Source organism: Calonectris borealis, chromosome Z (assembly GCF_964195595.1).
Source record: "Calonectris borealis chromosome Z, bCalBor7.hap1.2, whole genome shotgun sequence".
Lineage (NCBI taxonomy): Eukaryota > Metazoa > Chordata > Aves > Procellariiformes > Procellariidae > Calonectris > Calonectris borealis.
In genome coordinates this window covers 16820193-16833755 of record NC_134352.1, presented here as the reverse complement: position 1 = coordinate 16833755, position 13563 = coordinate 16820193, and the positions used below count along the sequence as shown (strand labels likewise).

Sequence of the window (13563 nt, the reverse complement as noted above, 5' to 3'; positions counted from 1 at the left end):
AGACATCACTGTAAAGGAGAGATTAAAGAAGGGATTTCAATATAAATGCCTCCAAGTTTGTTTTATTGTCAGCGACACTGCTTCTCACAGTCTACAGAATGGAGGCTAGCATAGGGTACAGCGAAAGTCTTGATCTTGGAAAAGTTCAATAGAATGGCTACAGGACATGGAGGGCGAGCAATTATGATCAGTGTGTGAAGAGGGGCAGTGCACAGAGATGACAAAAATCACAAGATGGAAAACTTTTTGCAGCGTCACTCTGGGTTTAAATGAGAAAGGCAAGATGGAGGTCAGAAAATGTAGTTATGATGTGGGATGTTGAGAACTTGGATGAGAGTATGAGTTCTGTGGGTGGATAGGAGAGGTTGTATCTTAAGAAACTTGTACAGAAAGAATTTACAAGGTTTATACTTAGGCTGGATATACAGACCTAATGAACAGGCTGAATCAGAAATAAATTGTGGGCTTCCTGGCATGCCTAACAGGTAGGAAATGATGTGCATAGTGATCAAGGAAGGAGGTAAGAGAAAGGGCTTGAAAGGTAGGCTTAAGAGCTCTGTTTCAGTGATGCTTAGCTGACAAAGGAATGTTGATGTCTCAGGAGAAATGTTAGCAAAATAGCACCTTCTTTATTTTGGATGAGGGAGACAATTTTAGAGTGATAAGGTGGATCAGTGGTCTGTCTACATAGACAATGTTTGTATAAGCTGTTGTTATAAAGAGGCTGAGGTGTGTCAACAAATCTGCAATATTGAATGACATAAAGCTCTAGAGAGCAAAAGATATGATTTAGGATGACCTCGAGTAAAGGGTTGAAATGAAGCAAAGATAAACTTGATATTAAATGCTGTGTGTCTGAACTCTGCTTACAGTTTTGGAGTGGTCTTAAGGAAATGAATCCAGATTGAATTGGGTCTTTCAAGATTGGATTCAGTGTAGCTATTTTGAACCAATTTTGGGGAATAGTATTTTTTGTAGTTCTTACTGCTGTGGTTTTGTCTGTGTGATTGTGTTTTCAATCGTTGTGTTCTTTGCCAAGCAGTAGGGGAAAGTTTCAGACAACTGTGTTTATTAAGGTCTTTACCTCAAGACTAACTATAAAAAATGAGGGGGAAAATGGAGAAGATTCTGAAAAGCAAGCATTTTTATCAATACCTTAAATCTGTTTGAAGTGAAAACCATTATTTATTAAATTCATTATTAAGGTCCGTACTACAAAAACTGGGAACTCATCAGTGCTTTCATTCTAAGTTTTAATATAAGTGGTGATTTATCTATCTGTGTCCATAGTAAATCTAACAATTTACTATTGTATCACAGGAGGTGGAGAAAAAGCTCGTAAGCTTCACACATCAAGAGGAAAGCTGTTACCCAGAGAGAGAATTGACAGGCTTATTGATCCTGGGTAGGTACTTTCTTTTTTTAAAAACACTTCAGGTTCTCTTTTGTGGGCAAGTACTGCAACAGGCTTGTTTTCTTTTTAGTTTCCATAAACATGGCAGATAACCCAGTTGAAATTTAACAGAAGTGTTCTTTGAAATACTCATCTCTTTTTTTACAAAAAAATCTCATTTAAAAAAATTAACCTTTTAAGTGAGATTCAATGGCAAATAAGGACAGTTCCTTTTTAAAATTGTGTTATATTTGTTATTATTCAGGTCTCCGTTCCTGGAGTTCTCCCAGTTTGCAGGCTACCAGTTGTATGGTAATGAAGAGGTACCGGCAGGAGGCATTATCACAGGCATTGGACGAGTATCTGGGTGAGAGATACCAGTGATCTACATTATTGATGATATGAAAACGAAGAAGGTATAATTTTGTTTAGTTTCCAGTATTGGGCTATTAGCATTTTTAGTGTTTCATTTCTGACACCCAAAAAACCCAATAAAGTTGATATCTTGATTTGTTCAGTCTTAGCTAAAGGGAGTGATTTTTTTTTTTTTTTTTAGTTAGTGTATGCCATATTAAAGCAGAAGACACATAGAGTTTCTGGTGTCCAATGAAGGAAAGAGATTAGTGCACCAGTAAGGCAATTTTCAAAAAAAAGTGTGGTATTCTAGGCTAAGAATTAGTTATGCTCACAAAAAGTACCTCCAAAACTGTTGTTGAAATTAAATATGATGCTATGCAGCATTATTTTAGGGAGTTAAGGGATTATGAAACAGGACATCATAGTGCTGAGACTGCTGTTACAATGTGCATTTGAGGGAACGCAGGTGAGGAGGCCTCTTTTGGAGCATCAGGGCTTTGAGGGTCCTTTGCATGTTGCAGTTCTTAACCAACAAACATACTTACTTACTAGAAATATTTTTCTCTCTTATAAACTTGTTTTATTTTTAGGGTGGAATGCTTGATTGTTGCTAATGATGCAACTGTCAAAGGTGGTACCTATTATCCCATCACTGTTAAGAAACATTTACGTGCTCAAGAAATTGCAATGCAAAATCATCTCCCTTGCCTGTATTTGGGTAAGTCCTATTGCAGAAATAGCAAATGTCCTTTGCTAAGGGCAGCTCAGGATCTCTAGATAAAACATTACTTCTTTAAATAAATGTTGTTGAGACTAATGTGTCCCAGATTTGACTAACCAGGTATGTATTTTAGATGCACATATTCAAATGTATTTTCATCAGTAAGTGTTACCTGTACAGATTGGTGGCAAATCTTAATCGGAGGGCACCCGTAGCTTCTCAGCACTATTTTCTGTACCGCTGTAGGGCTGGATTCATAAGACTCAGATAAAACTATGCCACTGTATCACTTCTTTCTTATTCCTTTCCCTTCTGTCACGCTTGAGCAATCCATCCTGTAGTCTCATCCAGTCTTAATTCAAATTACCGTTAAAAAAAAAAAAGTTACTTTGCCTTTTGGTGGAGCATGTAGCTGTATGAGAGAACATACCAAAGAAATAAAAAAGTCTCAGTGCCAAAAGTGTCAATAATAGTTTGGATCGACAGATTTTTACATTTTGGGATTAATTTTACTGAAGCAGAAATTTTATTGTATATTATTTTGCATTTTGAGTTTAGTATATTAAATCAGTATTTAGCCAAACCTTCATGTAAGTTTTACTTATGTGTACTTTTATTAAAGATTAAGATCAGAGTCCCAAATGTTTTTGGTATATTACAAGTAGTATTTTCTTAGCCTGGTTTTGTACAAATACAAGAGCTTTCTGCCAATGTCTGTCTTTCAGTCTCAATTCTCAACCTAATAACCTTAGAACCCATGAGCCAATTTCAGCCAAATTTGAGAGATTTAAGAGAGTGTGTATTCCTGTGGACTTTGTGTAAGTCAGCACGAGAGGAGAAAGACTCTTCTATTATCTCCATTTAAAAAATAGGGTGGGTTAGTCCTTGTTTGTTCTGCTTGGCTTAGCAGCTTACGTAGCAGCTGAGAGGTTTTAATTGGTTTGCCCGTCTGAATGCTTGTATTAAATAGTCAACATAAATGTAGGTCCTGGCCAGCATAAGCGTTTGTAATTTCTTGCCCAGCTGGGAGGCCAAACATGCAACGAATACTGAGAGAAGGATTAGGAGAAATGTGAACTTGAAAGTATTGGTGGGGTGGATACAGGGACAGTGTGGGTGGGCACTTTGTGGGATTGTCATACTGCAATGGAAAGAGTCTTGGAGACAAGGGGAGGGCTAAATTTTATCTTAGTCATAAAAAAGAGAAGAAACTTAACTTTGCTGTTTGCAAAACAACTGTTTCATTTTTTTAGTCTGAATTATCAGCAAATTCTATCTATTCAGATAACATTTATTTTTTTAGTGAGTTGTCAGTGAGCACTTATGTGTGATTCTACTGTTTTAAAATCTTATGAAATGAGGAACTGCGGGACGTAGATGTGCCTTTGAAACAAGTTTAATTCTTTTATTCCGCCTTTGAGATGTATAGTCCCTGTATATATACTGCTCATCACTCAAACCTGGTGAATTATTTTACCTTTGCAATTTCTGTACCTGGGCTTGTTTCAGTTCATTTCAGTTCGGCAATCAAGGGAGAGTGCTTTGTAGTCCCTTTGCTGACTATGTAATTTTCATGCCTTTTCCCTCAGTGGAAGCCGCTTAGGTGTTAATTCTCTGTTGTGGACACCTGGTGCCATTTGTCACTGAGTCAGTCACTGATGTGGGCATTTTCTTTTGTGTTCAGGGATGGCCCATTTCACCACACTGGTATGTTGACCAGGTTGGAGTTTGTCTAGTTGCCGGAGTTGATGCTGGTTTGGGAGAGCAGTTCTGCAAGGGCAGGGGAAAGAATCAAAACTCTGCTTCACAGTAAAGCTGAATGTAGGGCATTACTGGCTGCAGTCATGCAACATGAGAACGTGCATATCGACTGTTGCTCGTGGGTAAAAATTAATTACCAGGAGCCAGAGTTCTCAGAGATCCTTGGCCTCCCTGTGCATTTCCTTCTAGTTTTCTATCCTTCTTTGGAGTCTTATGACATGATGTATTTTCATTATTTGGGAGTGGAGAAGTAGCTGCAGTTGGATTCCTGTAAGCTGCAGGGCGCATCAGGAGGCAAGGACACGTAATAAATGAAGGTTCCTAAAGTTAGTATAAGGTCTTTGGTAGGTCTGTGTAATCAGGGTATGAAAGTAACACATGCTATACTTCTTGAACTCAGTGGTGGTTAGTCTCGCCCTTTTCTGGCACTTTTGACAGAATTGCAATAGAATAATTGAGTTATAATTGTACATGGAAAGTGTTCTTAGTTTAAATGTTTTGCAGTAGAATGAGTTTAGAAGTTTGTATAGGGAGGTACAATTGCATCTCTAAGCACATCTGAATTTCTTTTCCATTAGAATGATTGGGATGGATGTTATTTTGGGGGGGTTGTTACTATTTTTCTTTTCTGTTCAAGACGACTATCCTAGTACACCTAGATTCATGGAAATACTTGTAGTGTTAGTGATAGTAATTACTGTATATTTTAAGTAATGTGCAGATAGTTTACCAACAACTTACATATATAACACTGTTCAAAGACATGTTAATATATTCATTCACTCTAGTTGATTCAGGAGGAGCAAATTTACCTCGGCAAGCAGAAGTATTTCCAGATCGAGATCATTTTGGTCGTATTTTCTATAATCAAGCAGTCATGTCCTCACAAGGAATTCCACAGGTAATTTCCTTTTACTTAAGAATGAAATGTACTAATTAGTTTTTATGCTTGCTGCCTTTATCTGGTTTCAAGGCTTGTACCCATGCTTTGTTTTTGACAGCACTGTGTTGTGCTGACCTCATGGCCCAGTCTGGGGATTGGAGGCACTGTAAACACAATCACTGTCCACAAATAGTCATTATAGTTTTGGAGAAGCTGTCTTCTTTCTTGGCCTTAGTGTTAATGACATGACCTGCCTGCTCCTATCTTTGAGTGGGAGGAAAAGGGACTTGACAACATGGTATGCAGGGCCATGTGAGGAAGCACTAGGAAATCTCTTGGAGCAGTTGATTATTCTGCATCAACGCTGTAAAGGTGAGGACCCCTTTGATGATGGCTAGTAAATGAGACATACTTTCTACTAACAGGGGTATGTGTATATTTATATATCCGTTTTATACACTGATGTGCTGTATGATAAAACTGCTCTAACAGTGAGGTTATTTTCTAATGTATTAATGATGCATAGAATTACAGTTAGTCATAGTTCCTGGATTTAGAAGTGGTTTTGTGTCACAGGTATTTCAGGAGTGCATTGGGGTCAGTTTTGTGACGCAGGTGGCGTGCTAGGGGAGGTGCACTTCTGGATCTGTTACTCATGAAGAATGTAGAACTGTTTGAGGATGTGATTGCTGATGGCAGCCTTGGCTGCAGTGAAAGCAGAGGGCAGAGTGTAAGGTCCCAGTGGAGGTGAGGAAGGCAGGTAGCAGGATAAAGACTCTGTGAACTTCAGGAGGCTAGTCTCGTGCTTGTTAAGGGAATTGTCAGCAGGGACCTGTGAGAAGCTGCCAGGGAGGGCGGAGGAGTGCATGGTCTTTGAAGGTAACCTCCTCCAAATAAAGGAACACTCCAGGAAAGCAGAGGACCAGGTCGTTCCTACAGAGTTGCTGTCTAGTCAGTCAACTCTGAGCCTCTTCATATGGTTGTGTAGCCCTCTCATGTACCTGCCTCTTACTCCTCTTTGCAGGCCAAAGGATTCAAGCTTACTTAGCTGTTCTTCCTACAGGAAGTGTTCCATAGCTTTGATGGTTCTAGTTTATCTTCTGTAAATCTTTTCCCAGGTCTCGTTGTATCTTTCTTGAGATGAAGGAGCCAGACTGCACTACTCAATATGTCAACTAATGGTTGATATATATCTAAAATATCATAATGATACACACTATTCTCTTTTCTATTCCTTTGCCAGTAGTTCCTAACATCTTTGATTTTTTTGACTGCTGAGCGGTGAGCTGGTGTTTTCACTGCATTATCTTAGGTTCAAGAGTCTGCTCATAGGTGTAGTTGTCAATTCAATGCCTATCACTTTATATTGGCTGGATGAAAGAAGGTGAAAGAAATTTTCAGGATATTCCACCTGAGAAGAAAAATTGTTTTATAACATTAGGCTTAGAAATAGGTGTTGGAATCTCAAGCAGAGTAAATGTTTAGCTAATTTGAGTACTGTCATGGAAGTATTTCACCACTATGTTGTTTTGACATACTTGACTATTGAACTCATCATTAACGTAAAGTGGAAATAGGACTTTATTTTCTTCATTCTTACCAACATCTGTCATTGAGAGGCATGGTTGGGCTGGAACCATTTTTATTTATTCTCTGTGAAAAGCTGTGCTTGTTTGAATCTCCTAGTCCAGAAGGAGGAAGTAGAAGGTAATACTTCCTTTCAGCGTGAAGCAGATGCACCAATCAAGGATACAGTATGTCATCTGACTCTTCTTTACATGGCGGACATTGGCTTTGCATGATTTCTGAGAAAACTACATTTGTTACCTTGATACCTTTTTGGAACATTTTGGAAGCAAGTCAGACTTCAAATCTGGAACCATCTTCTCCTCTACCAAAGAATCCTGAAATCCATTGCCTCCAGAGAAATCAAAGGCTGAAGATTCCAACGATACTCTAAATCTCTTTAGAAAGTCTGACGTAATTTAACTTTTGCAGTTCTTTTTTTTTCCAACAATAAAAGTGGAGCAACTGTAGTGATTAGCTAGGTCTCCAGAGGAGAAGCACTCTTTAGTTAGAACAAAAATATTTAGGAAAAAAGTTTACAAGCCCACCATCCTGCCCACCCAAGCCCACCAGAGTCACTGGTAGGTCTAGGTTGTACTTTAGGTTTATACGTGTGAATAAAATTGGTCCCAGCATTTTTGTGGAACAGCAGGTGTCAAAGGAGACAGTCACAGGGCTGTTTTGCTGAATTATCTTTTTAGGAGAAGTATTTTTACTAGAGACTCCAATCATTATGTGGTATGGAAGTAGTGATTTTTAGATGTTATGTCAAAGATCAATATGTAAACCGGGTTTGCAAGGCTGAAATTACTGACATTAGGCAGGACTTTTCTAGAAATGCCTGGCCCTAAAGTCATGCTGGTGTTTTCCTGAACATCTTGAAACAACTTTAGTGTATTTGTAAAGTTCCTTAAAAAGCTGAATTTGTTTTTATTTCGATTACCCTATAGTATTACATTAAGAGTAGCATTGTACTCCTATACAATAAAAACTAAGTGTGGGAAAGATTTGCCTTTTAATAAAACACATTTCTGTTTGGTATGACACTGATGAAATTTTAATTTTCTTGGTATGACACTGATGAAAGTTTAACGCTCTTAAAATATTAATAGAAGACTTGGAAAAATGTTCTATTGAAGTGCTTCCTTCATATAAAGAATGTAATACAGGTGTATTTTGTTTAGGAGATGTTTCTATCCTTTGTTTCATTTCAGAAAGGCTCTATTAACATTTGTAAATCTGCTATTGATTCTGTGCTAACAGACTATGGCAGCTAGAATCATCTTCCCTGTCTAAGGGGGTGTTTCATTAGGAAATAGTGTTAGGAAATTGTGCTCCCTCTGATTTCCATTCTGGTTAATTCTTCTGAGATGAGAGTCTGGATGTTGTTAGTTTTCTATCTGCTGTTCTTTGTTGTGGCCTGCCTGAAGGTCTGTTTCATCAGTTCATCAGCCCTTCTCAATTTTGCCCTTAAAGTGCGTGCTTTTTTTTTCTTTTTTTTTTTTTCCAATTGCCTATGGTGCCTTTAATTTCACCCTCCACTTTTACCTGTGACTAATTTATTATACTCCTACTGCAGCTTTAAATTGCATTCATGTCTGTATGGCTGTGAATCAGAAAGCAGTGATTAGCTTCTCATTAGCCGCTTCCTAAGCTCTCTCACACTCATATGCTGCATGGATACAATGGGGAGCTGATCAGTGGGTATGAAATACTGTATGTGCATTCAGAACTGTTGATTTTTATTGTGCTAAGTAATTTCCTATGCAGTAATTCAATGAATGAAGTCAGGAAGTAGCACATTATTTAGAAATTTGAGATTGTGCTATTTAACAAGTAGGTTTTGGTTTTTCCAATATATATGTATCCCAATTTATGTATTGGAAAAAGTAAACCTGAGTTAAAGTTTAAATGCAGGCGCATTTTTCAGCATGAGCATGGTAAAATTAAGAGTAGGGAAAAAACCACAAATCCTGGGCAAGAAAATAAACTTTTTCCCCAAGTTTCTCCCATTTCTAGAGGCTTATGTTATCTTTGTATTTACCTAGAGGTATTTATTAAATGCACAACAGAAATATTGCAGATTAATCATGTGACTGTGAATATAGTTTTAAGATACTGAAAACCATTTGCTGAAAAAGCTGTTTGATTTGATGATAGCAGGTTGACATAGTTCATCTACTCCTGCTTTAGATACAGGTAATGTGATCTGGAAGTTTGATTTCTGTGTGCTGTTTTCCAAACAAAGTTAACACAAAATAACATTATTTTGTGGTTTGGTTTTTTTGTGGTTGTGAAAGAAAGCGTTAGATTAGGCAATTACTTTTTTATTGTCTGCCTTTTCCATACAAGTACTCCATTTCTTCTCCTTTACAAGCTGTTTTGAAAGGGTCTTTGGAGTAGCTCCACGGAAGGGGAAGTTGAGTGAGAAGCTTCACTTTCATGATCATATGCTGCTACAGTATTCATCATGTCTGGGGTCAAGTCAGTTTTGTAGAAGTGTCATCAAAATGTTGCTGCTATAAAATGTTCGTTTGGTAGACGTTCATCTCAAAATTAGACATAAGGATGAAGCCGAGATTATTCGTGCTAAAGCCTGTAATGAGGTACTCAACACTCCTTGAAGGAGCAGAGTTAATTAGTTAATCCATTGAAGGACTGAAGTTACATACTAGTAGATGTGAGGAGTTTTCTTCAAAGGATGTTAACGTTGGTGAAATTATGCCAATAAGCAACAACTGAAGCTCTGACTTAAGCGTAAATTCCAGGAGCAACCTCTAGGTTTCAACCTTTTACCGTTCGTCGGTAAAAACAAATTTCATGGTAGAATGTGCGCCTCTTCAAACATTTCACATACGTAGCTCATAGTATTTCATGTATGAATTTTCCTGCAGGGTGGCCTGAAGATCATAGTTTAAGAGACTGTTGAAAACTAGAGAGATTATCTGTTTTTCTGAAAAAAAGCTAAAACATAACTAAAAAGTTTGTTCTGTCAGGCAAAAATAATCTTGCAGTGCTGTCCCAGAACCTGTATTAAAATCAGTACAATATATAATAGTAGCATGTGCATTTGCTATTTTTAAGGGTTGGACAATTCATTAACTTGTGTTTTTTGTTTTCCCAATAGATAGCAGTAGTAATGGGATCCTGTACAGCCGGAGGAGCATACGTACCTGCAATGGCTGATGAAAGTATTATTGTTGGCAAACAGGGAACAATATTCTTGGGAGGGCCACCACTGGTAAGGATACAGAAGTTTCTAGTAACATAACCATCAAAAAAATTGTGCTGCTGACAACTGTTCAGCTTAAACTATTGAGACCTTTCTTGGTGAGATATTTCCAGATATTCTGTAGATTAGTTTGCATTTTTTAAGTATATCTGAATGTTTATATCCTAAATTAAATCTTTTCTATCTGTTAGAGGTGTATATATAAATCAGACTTTGTTAAGGTGTTTTTATAGTACTGCTTTTAGATTGCCGTGCACATTTTAAATGATAAAAATGCTTTCTATATTCCATTATGTAGTCTCTAGGTTTGACTTGAAATTAAAAAAAAAAAATTACAAGCATGTATATTATATCTCAGAGTCAGGATCAGAGAACTTCAGAAGCAGAACAGATCTGCTATATTTTATGTCAAGTTTACAGACAAAGGAGATGCACTTATGATGGAGTTTGTCATAATTTCCTTACTTTCTTAGTAAGGAAATTTTTTCTAAGGAAACTGACCTGAAGAGCTCCTGTGAATTAAAACTTGCTTTATTGTGGAACTCATAGTGGAATTTGTGACCGTGCAAAATATTGCAGCTTAAGACAACTTTAAAATCATAGTAGCTTGGCTCCAACAGGAAAGGGAGTGCTTGATGGGGTTTATTTTTTTAAAAACAGTGTGTGTTCTAGTGTAGGCTCAGTTTTATACCGATACAAGTAATAATCTTTGCTAACAAAGGTTATTTTACTTAACATGGGCTTTATGAGAAGAAAGGAATTTCCAGTAGTAAATGTTATGTTAGTGCTAGAGCTAACAGGTAGGGCAGCACCCAGCACAACTGTTCTAGTACCAATGAAGTCTTATTGCATAAACTTGCTTTTTTGAAATAGTCAAGTATTTGTCTCATTGAACAAACTGGTCTGAGGCAGCACGTTGGCTCTGTTTTGGCTATAGTCTTTTGGGAACTTTTAGGTGTGCTTCCTGTGACAAAGCCAAGTGCAAATCAAATGTCTCTCAAAAGTCTTTCCAACTTGAGCAGGCCTAAATGGAGAAATCACTTTGTAACAGCATTGTTAATGAAGATACTGCTCCACTCAATTCCTGTAGTAACGGAGGAGGGGGTCTGCTGGAAGTAATTTCTTTCCACCACTTAAGATACTGGGGAAAATGTAGCAGGTCCCATAAACTAAAGGAAGACAACCATTGACAGCTTTTTTTTGTTGACCAGTTCCTAAGGCACGATTGTTAATTTCCTTAAAAGCATGAAGAACTTACCTGTGATGTCATTTAGTGTTTACTTGTATAGCACTGCTCTCATTTCCACAGTATGTTTTTGCTTTACTTCAGGGTTGTTTTTTCCCCACTGTGTCATCTTGATGCTAAAAGTGGATTTAACATTTTATACCTTTTTTTTTTTTTCCAAAGTTCAATGTATAGATGGATTTTAAACTCCTGTGCAGCTTAAAAAAAAAGAAAAAGTTTTATCATTTATGCAGACAGTTGCAAGAAGAACAAAGTATTCAGCAAGAGCAGATGAAGTAGTTAATAGCAACTGTGTCATTTAATGCTAATTTATTTACTGCTCAGTAGAATTTAGGATTCTAGAATTTCTTTGTCTGTTGAAATTTCTTTGGCAGTAATTGTTTCAAACGCCTTATCTAGGTCTCTGTTCCTTTTTATTTTGTATTAGTCTCTTTCAGCTTGTTGTTTATAGGTAAACAAAGACTCCCTCAAAATCAAGCAATTTTCTGTAAATTTATCACTGTAATTTAGATATTAGGAGTTTCCTGGTGAAAAGTGGCATAAATATGAATGAAGATATTAGTTGAGAATAATGTTAGTTGAGTGAGTAACATTGGGTGATTCATACATCTTTTTACTGAGATAAGGAAATTAGTATGATGAAAGAAATGAACTTTTACATCACACTGTTATTAGCTTGGTTATTGTGTTACAAATAACTGCCCTGGCTGCAGGAAACACCTGAGCTGTCTAAAGACAAACCCATTCTAGGTCCAGCACCGTTCATAGGCTTAGAGCCAGTGGCATATAAAGTGGCAGTACTGCCTCTGGGGCTTGCTCAGATTCAGAGTAATTTGTTGCAGAAGTGCAACTAGTAAATCTGAAAGACCTGAGCAAACTCAGCTCTTCTGACATGGCGTTTCCATTGGCAAGAGTGCTGTGCACCTTGAGTGATTCTGCTTGGAGCTGTGTTAGTTCATCAGACCCTGGGAGACCCCTTGGGTGCACCGAATAATGTATCCTGGAGAGCTCGCTCAAAACCAGTTTCTTTCAAGCTCCAGCATTAAGAAGGTTCAAAATAAGACAGCTAACACCCAGTAGCACCCATGAAGCTGGCTAGGAAGCTGAAAAAAAAGAAACCAGACTCTCGTGTTCTAAGAGGGTGGTAATCGTTTAACATCGCAAGGGAATTTAGGTCATACATGTGTATCACTGAAATGTAGCGCAGGAGACGTTTGCCAGGATAGGCAGCTGAAACAGGGTGGTCTGAGTCAGGTCTCAAGGGAAGACTTGGCTAGACAAGTAAGTGACTGCAAGGATGTTGGGAAGTTAGAAAGGACAAAAACTTTTCACTGCTTCCAGAGGAAGATTTCACAACTATCCTCCAATTTAATTTGTTCCTTAGCAACCTGCGGATGTAACGATCCTTATCTTTGTGTGTATAGATCAAACTTTAATATCACTACTGTCAGCTTTTCTGTTTGGTAGAGCTTTTCATATTCTCACTGAAAATATTTTACTTGCCTTTCTCTAAGCATCAAAATTACTTCAGACTCCCATAGAAACTTCATTCAATTTGTAGCAGATATTGTAGCCATTATTGTGTATGCTCTGTTCCCCAAAATGTCATTCCTATATGAAGAAAATTGGATTGGATTTTATCGCTCGCCTGCCTAAAACAAAACATCCTAAGGAATCGAAACAAAATCCCTGCTGTTAGTTATAATTAGTCTTGGGATGCGTATGCTAAAAAAAAGTGAATTGCAGTCTAAAGTGCAGGTTTCCTTGTCCTTTTCAGAAAGGTGAGGAGTAATGACTTCATGAACAGATAGATCTCAGTAGTAAGAGGAGTCACAGTAGTAGTAATATCTAGGGCCCTTCTTCTGCACTCCACCAAGCTGAGGAATCTATATCCTCACTCTTGGCAATACCACTTGTAGTAGACTTCTCCATCCCATTCCAGAAACTTCTGATTTTCCTTCCCCAGGGAAAATTTGCTACATTCTGTGCTCAGTGGTGAAGGAAGGTCTCGTAAAAAAGGATAAGTTTGTCAAATTCATGTATATTTATGTGCTGGAGACTCTTCTACATATCAGTCTGATCTATTATGGGAAATGCACATTTTATCTAAAGTTTGTGTTCATTTCTCCTGATGATTGCTAGCCAAAGTAGCTTGAACAGGGATTTCTTTGAAAATCCCGACATATCTTGTCAAGACTCTATTTGCAGTCTGTTAGAATTTAATGAACTTTAAGAAAGTTAGTACTATTTAAGCTACAGTTTGTAGAATGCTCTATTGCACTGCAGTACCTGGGAAGTTGCTGGAGCAAATAATCCTGGAAGCTATTTCGAAAAACACTGCGGACAAGAAGGTGACTGCGAGTTTTCAGCATGGATTTACAATGGGGAAATCAGGCCTGACCAA

The 13563-nt window shown here is 37.7% G+C and overlaps 1 protein-coding gene across 10 annotated transcripts in view; it reads left to right on the top strand.

Moving 5' to 3' along the window:
* Positions 1-13563, top strand: part of MCCC2 (methylcrotonyl-CoA carboxylase subunit 2) — a 38924-nt gene that overhangs the window by 6380 nt on the left and 18981 nt on the right. For all 10 annotated transcript variants that reach the window (XR_012671034.1, XR_012671035.1, XR_012671036.1 and 7 more), the window contains 5 exons: positions 1321-1405; positions 1659-1760; positions 2341-2468; positions 5021-5133; positions 9809-9922. Coding sequence is in view for 7 of the 10 variants with exons in the window: in XM_075137789.1 (XP_074993890.1) it covers positions 1321-1405; positions 1659-1760; positions 2341-2468; positions 5021-5133; positions 9809-9922 (542 nt within the window). In the remaining 3 variants the exon portion in view is untranslated. The remainder of the gene's footprint in view (positions 1-1320; positions 1406-1658; positions 1761-2340; positions 2469-5020; positions 5134-9808; positions 9923-13563) is intronic.